This window comes from Mugil cephalus, chromosome 11 (assembly GCF_022458985.1).
Source record: "Mugil cephalus isolate CIBA_MC_2020 chromosome 11, CIBA_Mcephalus_1.1, whole genome shotgun sequence".
NCBI lineage: Eukaryota > Metazoa > Chordata > Actinopteri > Mugiliformes > Mugilidae > Mugil > Mugil cephalus.
The window spans coordinates 16125183-16139671 of NC_061780.1; the positions used below are offsets into that span (position 1 = coordinate 16125183).

Genomic DNA, 14489 nt, shown 5'->3' on the forward strand with positions numbered 1-14489 from the left:
GTTTATCCTGCTATCCTCCTCCATCAACACCAATGAAACAACTGAACAAACATCAGCACAAATAAGTCAGGCTTTCTATCAAGCCTCGCAAGTGTCGGTAAGACTTAGTTTATGGATGGAGTTACTTAAAATTGTCATGTTAACACCGAGGTTCTCATACAAAGGTTTAGTCTCCTGGCAGTATAACGACAAAATAGGTTTCATTTGTCAAATGCAGGACATGACACAGGCCGGCAGCCACATGAAGGCAATGTTTTGAAACTCCCCTCTTCAAATACCAGCTGCTTTACAGCAACAAAGTTAACTACCTAGGCAGCATGGCTTACAAATGAGGAATTATCCTACTGTTTGTGTTCAAAGTACAGAAGCACATGCAGACAACATGGCACACTGCATGCCAGAAGCCAGCATGCTTATTTGAATGCCAAGGATCACAGCTGATGCTGCCACATATTAATTACTGTAGATGAGGTCTATTCATTTACTTACAGTTATATTTGGTTGAATGTAAAATCAGAGGGCACTGCTTTACTTGTTTTATGTGACCAATATATATTTTGTCTTTAGTTAGCCTCCATCACTGCAGGTCATTTGTGTTGTAATTTAGCTTAAAATGTTGTAAAACAGCCTAAAACATCAACTAAAATCTTAACCCATGCGTATAAAGAGAATATAGGCGAGTGATTGACAAAATGATAAAATGACAAAATCAATCTATAAATACCCAGTGACTTTAATTTCTGACTATCAGCTTGTATGTATCAGAACACAGACTTCTGATTTATTTACAGGCAAAACGTCATTAATATGTCACATAATAATTGTCTTTACAGAGCAGTAATGTGATTATATTGTAGGCACATGACGGACCATCTTCTTGCCATGTTGAATTTATTTATTTATTTTTCCCTACACAATAACCGACAATACATTTAGAGCAAGCCACTGTGGGATACGAACACATTCTCCCCAAGGTGGAAATGTCTTTTGTTCTCAGTTGGCAGCATATTCAAAAGCATTTCCATATGGACATTTTTCAGCACTATACACTATATATGCTTAACAAGTGTGCTATATTTGGAAAGATATTTAGGCCATGATGTACAACGAATACATTTTTAAGGCAAAACTAAGACGACGTGGCAGTCTTTTTTTTTAATGATCTCTTTGTTAATGTCATTTTGTTTCTCAAGAAGAAACAGGCTCCATTTAAATTGTTTGTCTCTGAAGGTGATGAATCAGAAAATGCGTGTCTTCAGTTTGGAATAACCATGTTGTTTCTCTAGAGAGCAGAAGAAAGGTCAACTCATGCAAAAGTTCGATTCTGAATTCCACAAATGCTGAAGAACAAGAGAAGCATAAATGTGGTTTGGGTGTGTGAGTTATCTTCCAGCATTTCTGTGTAAAAGAAGCAAGGAAGGAAAGACGGACAATGAGTTAATGCATGCATGGATGCAAGAAAATTACGCTGATTACAAGAGTGAGCACGGCATCAGAAATTATTTTTAAAAAATGAAAACATAAAAAAATAAAGGCATGGGTGGCAGGCAGAACTGAATGAGAAGCGGAGAGTGTCCCCATTTTCCTAAGTACTTCTAAGCAGCATTAGTGGCTCTGAGCTGAACATGCCAAACCTGGGATTCAAACTGAATCCTTGCTGGGTGAGGCTTAGGATGCGTCATTTGCAGAGTGTGCATGCACAACACACACAAACAAATGGCTCCAACACAGAGTGCACAATTATGCACAGGGTGGGCACATGTAAAATGTCTTTTAGTTTCAAATTTTCTCTTCTTGCATTTCCTTCCTTTCCTCTCACATCCTCCTCTATGTCTCCACCCCGCCCTTCCTGGAATATGAGCTCACATCCCTGTGGCACACCATCCAAAACTTTGACACGATGACAGATGCCCGGCATCATGACTATTTCAGCTCACCCCGCCTGAACCGCTGCACCTTCGACTTACAACCCGATCGCGCAAAATAAAAAGGCCAACAACCGACTGCAAGAGGCACTGCTTTCCATTTCAGATGAAAGAAAAGAATATAGATATTTTCACAGCCCTTTTCTAAGACATCTGGCTGCGTAGGCTGTCAGTGAGAGAGATGATTAAAAAAAAAAAAGCAGTGATTACCAGTGAGCCTTTCTATTGCTCGTCCTAGATAGTCTTAGAAAGAGACCAAAGGAGAGGAAAAGAGCAGTGACAAGGGGGAAATAAAGCGTGCCTTCCGTCTCAATGCCACATCCACGTTGAGGAATGGCAAAATTAATGTAGAGCACCCACTTTGTAATCAGACTCTTCTCTCTTGCCTTTCTTTTATTCATTTACCCCATGAGAGAAATAAGTGCTATTGGAAAAGTGAGAGTAGTGGAGGGAGTGAAAAGAGGGGGGAAGGGAGGGGGGGGCTATGGCTCACTGACTAATGCATGCAGGTCAGTGGAAGCTGACAGCACTCAGGCAGAAGCAGCAGTGGTGAGAAAACGTGAGTGAGTGTGTAAGCGTCTGTGTCTCTGTATGTATTAAAGGAAGTTGGAATTGGATGTGCCTCCTCGTGACTGTACGTATGAATAGTGGTGTGTGTGATGCGGAAGCCTAAGCTCTGAGGATTTTGTTCTTCTCCGCTCTACCCCCATCAAGCATAGCGGAAACAGGGGCCCGAGCGTCTGAGCTGTAGCAGTAGCTGTCAAGGATTAGAGCTCTGAGGTTAGGAGCTTCACATGCTTCTGCACACACACATGCATCCACCCATGATCTCGTACTCGCTCTCAACAGTGATGTGGGTAATCATTGCACGACCACCATTCCATGAAACGGCTTCGACAAACCACGGACCAGGGCATTTTAATAATAAAGCACACTAATGAAATATTACAATCAGTGTCAGTTTGGAGGTTGTAAACCTTTAGGCAATATCATGCAGGTAGTCTGACAAGAAGGTGTGTGGCTTAAAACGACAGCTGAGCTATTAAACCGGAAATGACATCTGGATTCCTATGCACAACATCATTACATTACATTTAAACAACGTGTTGCTATGTGCCTCTGTCCCACACTCTGCCTTTTTCTCCTCACATTTATTCACCGGCTCCCATTCCTCAAGAGGCAAATGTAACGCTAGCTTGCATTGCTGTAACTGAGACAGCAGTCTGGGAACTGTTCCTAAGCAACAATGAGCCACCATTTGCCTTGTAGGTTCTTCCCTTTCCTGGTGTATCTTTAAATTGTTCGCTGCACAAGTTAATCTTCCCTGCAATACTTAGGTTTGGATGTCGGCGGCAGAAATGCTAATCTGTGCCTCCACTCGAGCATCATAAATCATAGAGTGATGTAGCGCTGATGGGCGTACAGCAACTTAGTCCTCTTGCTGCATTTTCCAACTTTGATGTTAATCATAGAGTGGAGTATGCGCAGACTAAGAGAAGCCAATGATTAACTGTTGGAGTACAATTAGAGAGAGCTTTGTTGTGATGAAGAGGACTCGTTAGCCATCCATCGTCAGGTGTCAGAGGAACTTTTAGCCTTGGCTCGGTGCCACCACAGGTGTAAGGCGCAGGTGTGGGTGAAATCACTGTGTCCTGGATCAAGTGGTCCAAAAATGCAGCAGTAATTTTATTATGGGGAGAATATAAAAGGGGGTTTAAGTGTATATGCAAAAATATGCACGTACTTATGGAAATGTGTGAGTGTATATCTGTCTTGCAGGTGTTCCGCCCAATGTATCATTGGAACCAGTGTTATCACACAGCACTTATGTGAACAATATGACACTATCTGACCACACAGGGACTCGCGTGTCACCTTCTTTTCTAATCTCATAAGATCTCAGGGTGAAAGCATGTAGTGTGTATAATGTGCAACAGTATGCTGGTGCGTCAAGGTTGTTACAGCACGGTCTGATGGTTATCAAGGTTGCCTGTGTACTGCAGCGCGTGTACGACAGTCTATATGAAATAGGCACTTGTGGGTTGCGCGTACCTTGGCATGCTGGCATGGCTCCACTCCAGGTTCCATTGTTGGTGCAGGTCCTTGTGACAGTGTGGTCCCCTCCTATCATCACATACCCAGGCTGGCACATGAAAGTCACATTCTGGCCCACCGTCACGTCGTCACCAAACCTGAGACCGTTCGCTGGAATACCAGGGTCGCCACAGGTGATCACTGCCATTGGTAGTCAAACAAAAAAGAAAACCTTGCATCAGAAATGATCTTAAATTGTGTGGAGTGAGTGGAGTGGAGTTTCTACAGTGTCTAATGTAACTAACCCTTAAGCATATGAAGGCTGAGGGATAAGTGACAAGGGCTTATCGAGTGAGCACAGGAGAGGGCTTGCTTTTCCCTCAACATTTTCTATGTTTAGCCTTCTCTAGCTGTTATTGTCAGTGGTTTATTAATCTGGGATTTGTTCAGTTGTGCCGTTAAGACATAACCGTTCGCTTGTCAATTTTTCCAATGCAACAGGCAAAATCGATAGCTCGAACTTGTGGGGATTAATAATTAACCCTCGATATTTAATAATTTTCCTCAGTCTGAAATGTTTGACACAGCTTACCAGCTACAGATGTGCATGATGAAAATTACTGCCCACATTTTTAAAACTTTCACAAATCGATGCATCCAGGATGCACCTGGAATCACAGTTATTCACCAGCAGTTTCTACTTGGTTTATATTTACACTGATGAAGTGTAGACCTTTGTTCAGCAACTCTACACAAAATAAGTGGTAATTATGTGGTCGGGACTGCAGAGTGTTAATTGCTTCCCTGTTGTCTTTCACTTTTGTGGCTCAAACACTTCTGAGCAGTTGTGGATTGCTTCAACAGAGGCATCACAGTTTCAAAAGAGGGTAGCTCTCCACTAGGGGTAGGCTTTAATGTGCTTTTGACAAGTCATTAATTAATCGTTAAATGTGAGAGAATGGCCGTCTTGTTTTTTTTAGTTCTTGTCCTAACGGGCATCGATCAGGAAAGTTTGCTTCAGGAGGGACCGGCTTAGATGCTCTTTCCATCAGTATTTTAGCAGGACTTTGTATGCAAATGACCTTGGTAACAAGATTTAAGCAGCAAGCACTGATGTCAACATCTAAATTTGTAATTATGACAAGAAAATGATATTATGACTGCAAACTCTATATAATATATCCTACTTGGCCCAAGACCAAACAAACTAATTTGAGTTCCAGTGACTGGAACTCATAAAAATATGAATATTTCAATAATCCATCTCATATGCTTTGGTCATGGGATGAAAGACACAGATGCTCTGTAGTGAAGATACGTGGTCTGTGGTAATGCATTTTCTACATTATAAGAATGAATTAAAGATATTTTAAGTTATAATTCACAAACTATGGGGATGTAATGTTTGTTACTGGACATTAAGAGCTTGCTTAATCTACATATGAAAAAGCCACTTCACAATTGTAAAAGCATACAAGTTTTTAGGCATTTTTCAGAAACCTGATACTGGCTGTGCATAATGCAATCAAATTAATTACAATGGCTCTTCATGCATAAAAAATGTTTTTTTTTAAGACACTGTCTGTTTAACACAACATTTTTCAGGTGTAGCTGTGGCCACATTGACTTACAACCAAGACCTCACATGACATGTGTTGTGCTGACCTTAGTGAGGGACACCTGTACCGTCACAGTAATATGAACAGTAATCAGTATTTACATGGTGCTTTAAGATGCATTATGGTCGTAACAGAATAACATTTGTCTAATTTAAGTCAACGAATCAAGTGATTAATTGAAATGAATGTTAGGGACGTTCTCTCCCTCTGTATTTTTGTTGAGGCTCTTCTTTTCATATGCCTGTTCCTGGCATCTTCTCATGGCAGTTCCTCCAAAGTAAACAGATGGCTGCGTGTTGGCCCACTATGTTGTCAGGACTTCACCCAGTGCTGTCTATGATGATATTACAGTTGCCAGCCTTTATTTGATCGCTTTTTCATAGCTCTCCTTTCATCTCACGGGGACTAATTTGTATGTACTAATTAAAAAAAATAAAAATAAAAATCTTTCTTGACTTGCTCACCTTAATGTAAGCAGTCAGTTTAATGCATATGGCTGTCTCTGTGAATGCCTCCCTTAAATTAACATCGGTTTGTTTATTTTTTGTTGCTGCCGAGGACTTCAGCACTCCAACATGTTTATTATTTCTGGGTATTTCTTGACAGAATTCATCCAAAAGCTGCTAGTTATTATGAACACACAGAAAAAAGGGTGGCTTTGCTGTGCAACTAACAGAGGTTTTGCATCGGAGGAATTATGTTCCTTCATGTTTGTGTGACATGTATTGCTATATGCAGTGCGTCTTCTCCGTTTACTTGAAAGAATTACACACCAACTCTTAAAAAGTTCCTGTTTTAAAATGTAAACTAATTCCAAATTATGTCTGACAGCCATTGTTTTCCACTCATGCTGAGTGGCCCCAGCCGTAGGTCATTAAATCTTTCTGAGTAAAATCTGTGGTTTAAATTTAAATTAGAACAATGCAACAGCTGTTCTGTAAACTGGCCACGTTTTCTTAGCTCTGCAGTGAAAATTTTCAAATAAACAAAACAGTGTAGGAGAAGAATCATAATTTGCTTAATATCATTAACAATTTAACGAGATCAAAAGTCTACACTCACGCCTCAGTTCTTTTTAGTAGGACTCAACTGGGCTTTGGACTTAGTGATAATGGGTTTGCATGTATTTGGTCATAAACCACAGCACATGACGAACAAAACAAATCCTGATCCAATGAACAGGGTTTAATACCTCAAGTTATTATAATTTATCCCAAGATGTGTGCAAATGTGAGAAACAAATCTAAAAGCAAGCCATCCAACAGTTGGATAATTTAACTCAAAACCAGAGAATAAGAATAATGATCAATTTTGGACTCATTTGGACTGAGAGCAAGTAAAATTACATGTTATCTTGAATTAAGCATCATATTTCATTCCAAACATAAAGTCAAAAGCAGCTGGCATGAATAAAAGATAGTTCATAAAACTTTCAGTTCCCATCAAATAACAGCACCTTGTGAGGAGGTGGAAAACTAGTCCTGCTTGAAGAGAGCAAGGTGATGACAGAGAAGACTACGTAGATGTTAAAGTCCATATTTGCATGTGTCTGTCTATCTGTAAGGGTGAAAATCCAGTCAGTCAGCACGTCACAGAAACTCTGCAGGTTATCGAGTTTAACAACTCCCTCCCACTTCAATAACGCTGCGTTTCATCATTTTAAATGCTGCTGGTTATTCTTTATGACTTAAACATTTTTTTGTTGTGACTAAACTTTGGATTTAGATATCTAGGAGGCAAGGGCCGTAATGTAGTAGAGAAATGCATATTACAAGGCAAAAGGTCTCTCTGAAATGTGTGTTTACCGTTTGTTTCATGAAGTGCTTTATGGCTTCACTTCACAGTCTGCTGAGTAAATCTATTTTCCAATGCACTTCAACTAATTTGCCAATTCCTGAACATGCTCTATAAATTTCATTCATCCGCCATCAAAATGTGTTAGAGGGGGGAAAAAAAAAATAAAGGAACTTTCCTCTCTCCCCTTGAGAATGTTGTGTGACTTTGATCTGCTAACCTACATGATCGATTACAGATGAACCGTGAAAATGATTGCCTCGTTAATGAAGGCACACTGAGCCAGTCCTGGCATCTTAAGTGTTGATGCCCCTGAACTGACCACTAAACTTTGAAGTGAAGCGATAGTGTAAGGTAGAACAAGTTTGCCGATGAGCAGGCTTTACAACTGGAGGGAAAGAGGGGAAAAAGCTATTCCGCCTTTTGCATCAGCATTATTATTCAATCCTATTCTCAATCTTTCTTTCCTCTCCCTCCCTCCCTGTGCATCTCTCTCAAGAGTCTCATTTTGGTCCAAAATTGAAAGTTCTATCCGTGCCATTTATCTATTCCTGTAATTCAATAACAAGCAAAAAGAATAAGGAAAAGAGATTTTGAGAGAGATGAACAATGTGTAATTTAGTCTGAAACTGATCCTGATGCAAATTGAATATAGATTGGCATACTTCTTAATTACTGCAAGGCTCATTTGCTCAGATCCACACAATAAAAACCGTCTGACAGTTTTGACACTTTGCAGCAAGAGAAGGCTCAAAGAGATTTATGTGTTATTTGAAATTGTGTAGCCTATTCTGGCACCACGGTTGATTGGTAAGAGCGCCTCCCTTTTGGAGAAATAAGAGGCGAGATCATCTTCATAGAAGTTTATCTGTTCATCATGTTTAATTCAAGTCTGCAGCGTAACACAAAGCAAAAGAACAGCGGCTGATTCAGTCTATGATACTATTATTTATTGTGAATGAAGTTCTGACTGTGTGCGAATAATCAGCAGCAACTCACTACGGGATATCTGTCTGTGCCCACATGACACCCACAGGAGTGTTCCTTGTCCTATTTTTCTTTTTGAGTTCCTTCTCCTAAATAACATTTTCTGTTACTGCCAGGGTGGATATACTGTAAGTGTGACTCAACTATACATGAACCAGGAAAGACTCGGCTCTGAGACTTCTCTCTGTTCTGTTTCTCCAGAGCGTTGGTATAATTCGGAGGATGTTTGACCTTGCGTTTCTGGTTTGCGTTCATTTCATATTTTATTTTGACAGTGATTACACCTAGAATTACTCTTGACTTGATTTCATAAAAATAACATTATGAATGTTGAATGTTTGAACGTTTTCAAGTACACCTTCCTCTCATGCTTCAGTGCGTACAATACTCACTTGTGCAGTTCGGAGCTGTGCCAGACCACGTGCCATTTGCAAGACACTGGCGTGTGGGCGAGCCAGTGAGGAAATATCCTTCCATACAAGAATACACAATGGAGTGGGAGAAGGTTGTTCCGTCCACACGGGAAATACGGCCGTGAGCAGGGGTACCTGGGTTCCCACACTGCACCGCTGAAATTCACGGGAGAAAAGAGGGGAGGTGTAGGTCAGAGGTATAAAATAGTAATGGATTTTCTTTTTTCCATATCAGTGATTCACAATCAAGAGGGCTAGAAGCCCCCAAGGTGGCTCCAAGATGACGTTTGAAGGTCTTATTAAAGTACTGTGAAAATATTTTTTTTTTATATCACATGAAAAATACTAATTGAATTGGAAAAATATAATTGCATTCTTGCTTCTGACTTAATGAATATTTGTAACACCTTGACTTGACAGAGATCACTGGCTCCTCATTATGATTATGTGCTTCACATAAGGGGACATGAGTTTTATCTTTTCATGAAGCTGTGAAACAAACCAGTAAAAACCCACTAATCTATACTACATCACAGCTTTATTAAGAGAGGCTAATGAGCATGGATGTTTTGACTGTACACAAAACCCCATCACAGTATTGATGAGTCATCATTAAATAAAGTGCAGTTGGTGTATTGTCAAGTCCCATTGTGCATCTCGGGTAATGACATTTAGTGCTGCTGAAAAACAAGAGCATCTTGGGAGTAATGTGAAACTTTTTGACTATAGTCTAAGGTCTTGGAGTTTTAATGATAATAAGTGTGCAACCCTTGGGGGAGGAACAAAAAGGGTATCTGTTTCAGCAGTTTCAGAATATGCCAAGCAAAATGCATCCCCGAAGAGCAGAGAGGACAGATTTGGTTTCATATGTTTTTCTTCTGCTCCAAATCATGTATAATTATAAAACTGATCTGCTCTCTCAATCACCTAATTGCCTGGAAAATCTGAAATAGTGACTCTTGCAAGAGACAGACGTGTTCGGAAGCGCGGTTGTGATTTCTCAATTACAACGTGGGCACACACGCAATCTCATCTGGGTACAAACACACCAGGTGCCACCGCGCCGAGAAGAACGGCACTGTAAATGCACGCACACACATTATGCTAATGCCTGTGTGTCCTTTTACCAAAAATGAAGTAGAGTCGCCTTTTCAGTTTCCTCTCTTAATAATTCAAGATCAGCGCGATGACAGACACACAAAACAGACCTTGATGGCATTGTGAGATGGATATTAGGCTGAATATCCACAGTGGCTGTTTTCAGGAGACTGTAAAAGGTTGTGGATAATGGATGGACGGGCTTTAACAGTAGACAGGGCTTTAGATCACAAACAGACAGCACTGCAGCTCATTCAGGCTCCAGTGAATTCCAGCTCCCTCCCTTCAGAGGTGAAGAGATGGTTAAAACAATCTTTAAATCAGTTCAGCTGTGAGATGGAGAGATAAAAATCCACTGCAAGAGAGACATGGGCTAAAAAAATAAAAAGAAAAAAGAAAGAGACTGAGTAGCAGGGAGGGTCAGAGACAGACTGGACAGGGATGGGGAGACATTCAGACAACAAGATTAAGACAGAGAAATAAGAGGAGAAGCAGGGGAAAAGGATGACATTAGGGAAAATGAAGAAAGAGAGAGAAAAAGAAAGAAACAAGGAAGTTGGCACAGAAGGCAGAAACACAGAGAGCAGTTTGGGGGAGCTGTGCTTTGACCTATTATATTAAAAATGACACTGGCACCGTTCCAAGCTGGCGGACAGTGAGTCGAGGAGAGCAGAAGCACTCAAACATTTGCCTCAATATCCGGTTGACCCTCGGGGGTAATTTATGCAAGATGAAGAGCTGCTGTCCTGCGAACCAATATCTTCAAAATCCACAATGATTCATTTATCACGATCCAAAAAGGACTTGGCTTTAGGTGTGTAGGATTAATGAATTTTTTGGTTGCAATCTGGAAGCGAGTCACAGTACCATGTTCTGGCATGAAATACTGCAGCAGGGAGATATTTATCCATCTGGTGCAGGACTGCATTTGAGAGCTTATGCAGTCATTTGTGTATTTGCTAGAACACAGCCAATATGTTGCATACAATGTTTGTGTATTTAAACTGCAAGATACCACATCTAGTGTGAGAGGGTTAAAACATAACACCTGTGGTAGGCACACGAAATTTTGCCGCTTTTCTGAAGCGTTGTTCAGACATCGTAAAGGTCGTCAGGAACCCCGGGGGTTCTCTACCACCCCAGTCAAAATTCTTTTTCTGGCTGGTTTGTCACATTGATTGAAAAAAAGAAGAAAAAAAAAAAAAGAACAGAAACACAAACTTGTCTACTGCTGATGGGAAAGCAGTCCCTGCTTAAATTACCCATACATATAAAAATGGATCTGCAGGAGTCTAAACGTGCGCTTGTTTTTCCGAGATCCATGTGCGTTACCTCTCTGCGTGACTCTGCGCAGCTTCTACTTCTTCATGCATAACATCACCGAGATATTTGAAAGATTTCCCTTACGTTTGCAGAACGGCTGTTTACCCGACCAGGTCCCATTGGGGAAGCAGATCCTCTCCGCCGAGCCGTACAGCGTGTGTCCCACGGCGCAGGTGAAGCGCACCTTGCTGCGCACTTTGAAGTTCCCTGCCTCCCTGCTGGCATGGGCCGGTGTGCCAGGATCCCCGCAGGTGCCTGTCGAGTCACCTGCAATGGGAGATAACCAGACAGGGAGCAATGAAAACAAGACACTGAAGACGCATTCTACTTTAACTGTCTAGGTGTGCGCTCACAGATGGATCCTTTCAAGTTAGCGTGGCAGCGAATAACACCGCGGCGTTCCTGCCTGTCAAGTCGAAGGACAATACCGAGGGGGCGCTGGACGCAAACTGGACAAATTCTGAGTCCTCCGGGAAGCTGCTGTAAAGCACACAATGCACCAACGAGCAGCTGTCACCATGCCAACAACCTGGAGGACCTATGCTTTTCACAGCTTTGACACCAGGAGCTTTCCGTCCATAAAAACAGCGAGGCCAGCATTAAAAGGCAACCAGCTGTGGTTATGAGGAATGATGAATACAGTTTCACCTTTGAAGTCAAGCGCGTTTTCATTATCCTGAATTATCACGTCTGTCTTTTGTTCTGCGGAAGGACTTACAGTACAGTACGGCGTCATTACCTTGTACCCCCTGTCAACCGTGTCAATGAATTAAATCCAATGAGAAATATTTGTCTCTTGTTAATGCTCTCCGTGTTCCCATTTGAGTTGTCTCTGGCGGGCGAAAGAAATAGGACATGTTCTCTTTCCAAGCCATAGTAAACGACAGAGAGAGAGATGACAGGTATGGAATCAGGGCATCACTGCTGAAGATTTAATGTTGTGATGAAGAGCAAGCCAAGCTGAGTGGCATGCTAGTCAGGGTGGAGTCTGCAGGGTGAGGTGGTTTTGTATTCTCTGGGGACTACTTCAGAGCAAAGTGGGGAAAGAAAAGCACATAACACCAACCACCACTCCCACCATTGCTGCTCTTTCCGTTCACTCACAGAAATTAAACCAGGAAAGAAAATAGAAACCTGCCTCAGAAGACAGTGTATCACACAAAGAGTGATACAGATATTCAAATAAATTTAAAGACAGACGAGCAGGTAGGTAGCCAGTTTGTGAGGGATTCAGACTTATCCAGCTTACAGATCCTGTTCCTTAAGCTGTGAATACACCTTGTGCATCTTCCCTTGCGTGTTGGCTGCTGCTCTCTGTACAGAGTCGCAGCAGAAATACTGGACTTGTTGACAAAGCCTTATTGCACAAACAAAAAATCTCATATCATCTATACACATCCCCCTGGCTCATATGTGCACAAACTGCATTTGTCAGGTCAAGAGCTCACACCTGGGGATAATAAGTTTGCGTGCGGTTGGCAATGAGTGTTCGTTCGACAGCATAAACTCCCACAGTCTGTCCGTAAGACAGCGTCAGAGACAAGAGTCAAACAGGCATCGTAGATTGTGTAAAAGAAGCAGCAGCCACTAGTTTGAGGACTGCTGATTTGAAGCCTCGTGTTTGAAATGATGGTCATCTTGCCAGCACCAAACAAATATTTTCTTAAAGTTGGTTAAAAGTGGCTTTCAGTCAGGCTTTAACTACAAAGCCACTATTGCATTACGTTCATATGGATGACTTTACATCCTCACAGTTCATGGTTAACACATGTTATCCGCTCAGTGAGTCCCGGACAGTAGACTACACCAAGTTATCGGTAGCTGTAGCACGATACTAGCTAGCTTGATTAGCAAAGGGCTGAATTTAGAAAATAATTTACAAAATGTTCACGCCGTCTTGAAAAGGACTTTAAACAGGCAATTTTAGGATAATGAGAAAAAAAGGAGAGATTAATTCAAGTAGAAAGCAGTTTTTTTCAACCACGCTCTGCAGGCTATTAGAAAAACTGCAGGTTTAAGGCATTTCTGTATTAGCTTGACTTTTCAGACCCACACACGGACTTTTCTACAGCTACTGTATGTGTACAGTGCTGCCTGTATGTGCACGTGTCACAGCAGCTGTTGTTACTTCATTAGTCTCCTTTAGTTAGGTGAGGGCAGTCGGAACAGGCATGCACTGTGACAGCTATAATCTCACTAATTGGGATGGTGGTGGATTTGGTTTGAGTTAATGTCCGTTCACCAGGCTCCCTTTGTGAGGAAATAATAAAGCCTTCAACTGAACCGTGCAATGGAAGAGGACAAAAGCGGAATGACTTGGCAAGCAGTTTAAAGCCTCATCTTGCTAATTAACAAGAGAGGGCAAATGAGGGTATGGACAGATGCATGGATGGATGCATGGATGAGAACTGCTGCGGATGGTAGGCTGGACTTCTGAGGATTTCATAGCTCAAATTATTTTATGGCCAGTGGTGATGAACCACAATTATAATCCGCCATTTTCATAGTCTTGTCCTGCAGATTAAGTTGTCTTTATACTGTATTATGTAGCAACCTTTCAGAAAATAAACATTACGATTAGCGACGTGATAGGAACATGAAATGATAGTTGGCGGGTAACTCATTTATCTTCCTAGTGGTACTAACAGCATCACTTGAGAGGTTTTGCTAACGTGCTGGTGAAAACTAGGGGCTAAAATGTACACTTACACTTATTTAAAACTCCCCATTTGCAACATCACAACTTTCCTTCTCGAAGTCTGAGTTCCAGCCGTGCTGTGTTTCCACTTCCTGCTACATTTGTAACAAATGTTTACTGCCAGGTTTGAATTCATTAGGCTTCCTAGTGATGAACAAGTGATTTACAACAGTTTCTTTTTTCCCATTATAAGCAGCTGATTTCATACTTAATTAGAAGCACTGATGCAGTTTAATCCTGTGCGACAACACGATAACAAATTCTTACAACAATATCAATATCAAATGAAAAACTCAATGTCAGATTTCTAAAAACTTGCTCAATTCGGTGCATAGATATGAGTGTAAATGATACGCTTACATGACTATACTGCCGCTGAATTTGTTTCATTCATTCATTCATTTTCTAAAACCGCTTGTCTTGTAGATGTTTGCAGGAGGCCTATAGAGCCTATCCCAGCTGTCATTGAGTAAGAGGCAGGGTACGCCATGGAAAGGTCGCCAGTCTATCACAGGGCTAACACAAAGAGACAAACACCCATTCACGCTCACATGCACACCGACGGCGGCCAATTTAGAATTACCAATTAACCAAACGA

General features: G+C 41.4%; 1 protein-coding gene across 5 annotated transcripts in view; it reads right to left on the minus strand.

Annotated features, from left to right (window-relative positions):
- LOC125016588 (CUB and sushi domain-containing protein 3-like) overlaps window positions 1-14489 on the minus strand; it is a 211037-nt gene that overhangs the window by 21881 nt on the left and 174667 nt on the right. For all 5 annotated transcript variants that reach the window (XM_047599156.1, XM_047599152.1, XM_047599153.1 and 2 more), the window contains 3 exons: window positions 11278-11460; window positions 8752-8928; window positions 3978-4160 (listed from right to left, as the gene is read on the minus strand). In XM_047599156.1, coding sequence (XP_047455112.1) covers window positions 3978-4160; window positions 8752-8928; window positions 11278-11460 — 543 coding nt within the window. The remainder of the gene's footprint in view (window positions 1-3977; window positions 4161-8751; window positions 8929-11277; window positions 11461-14489) is intronic.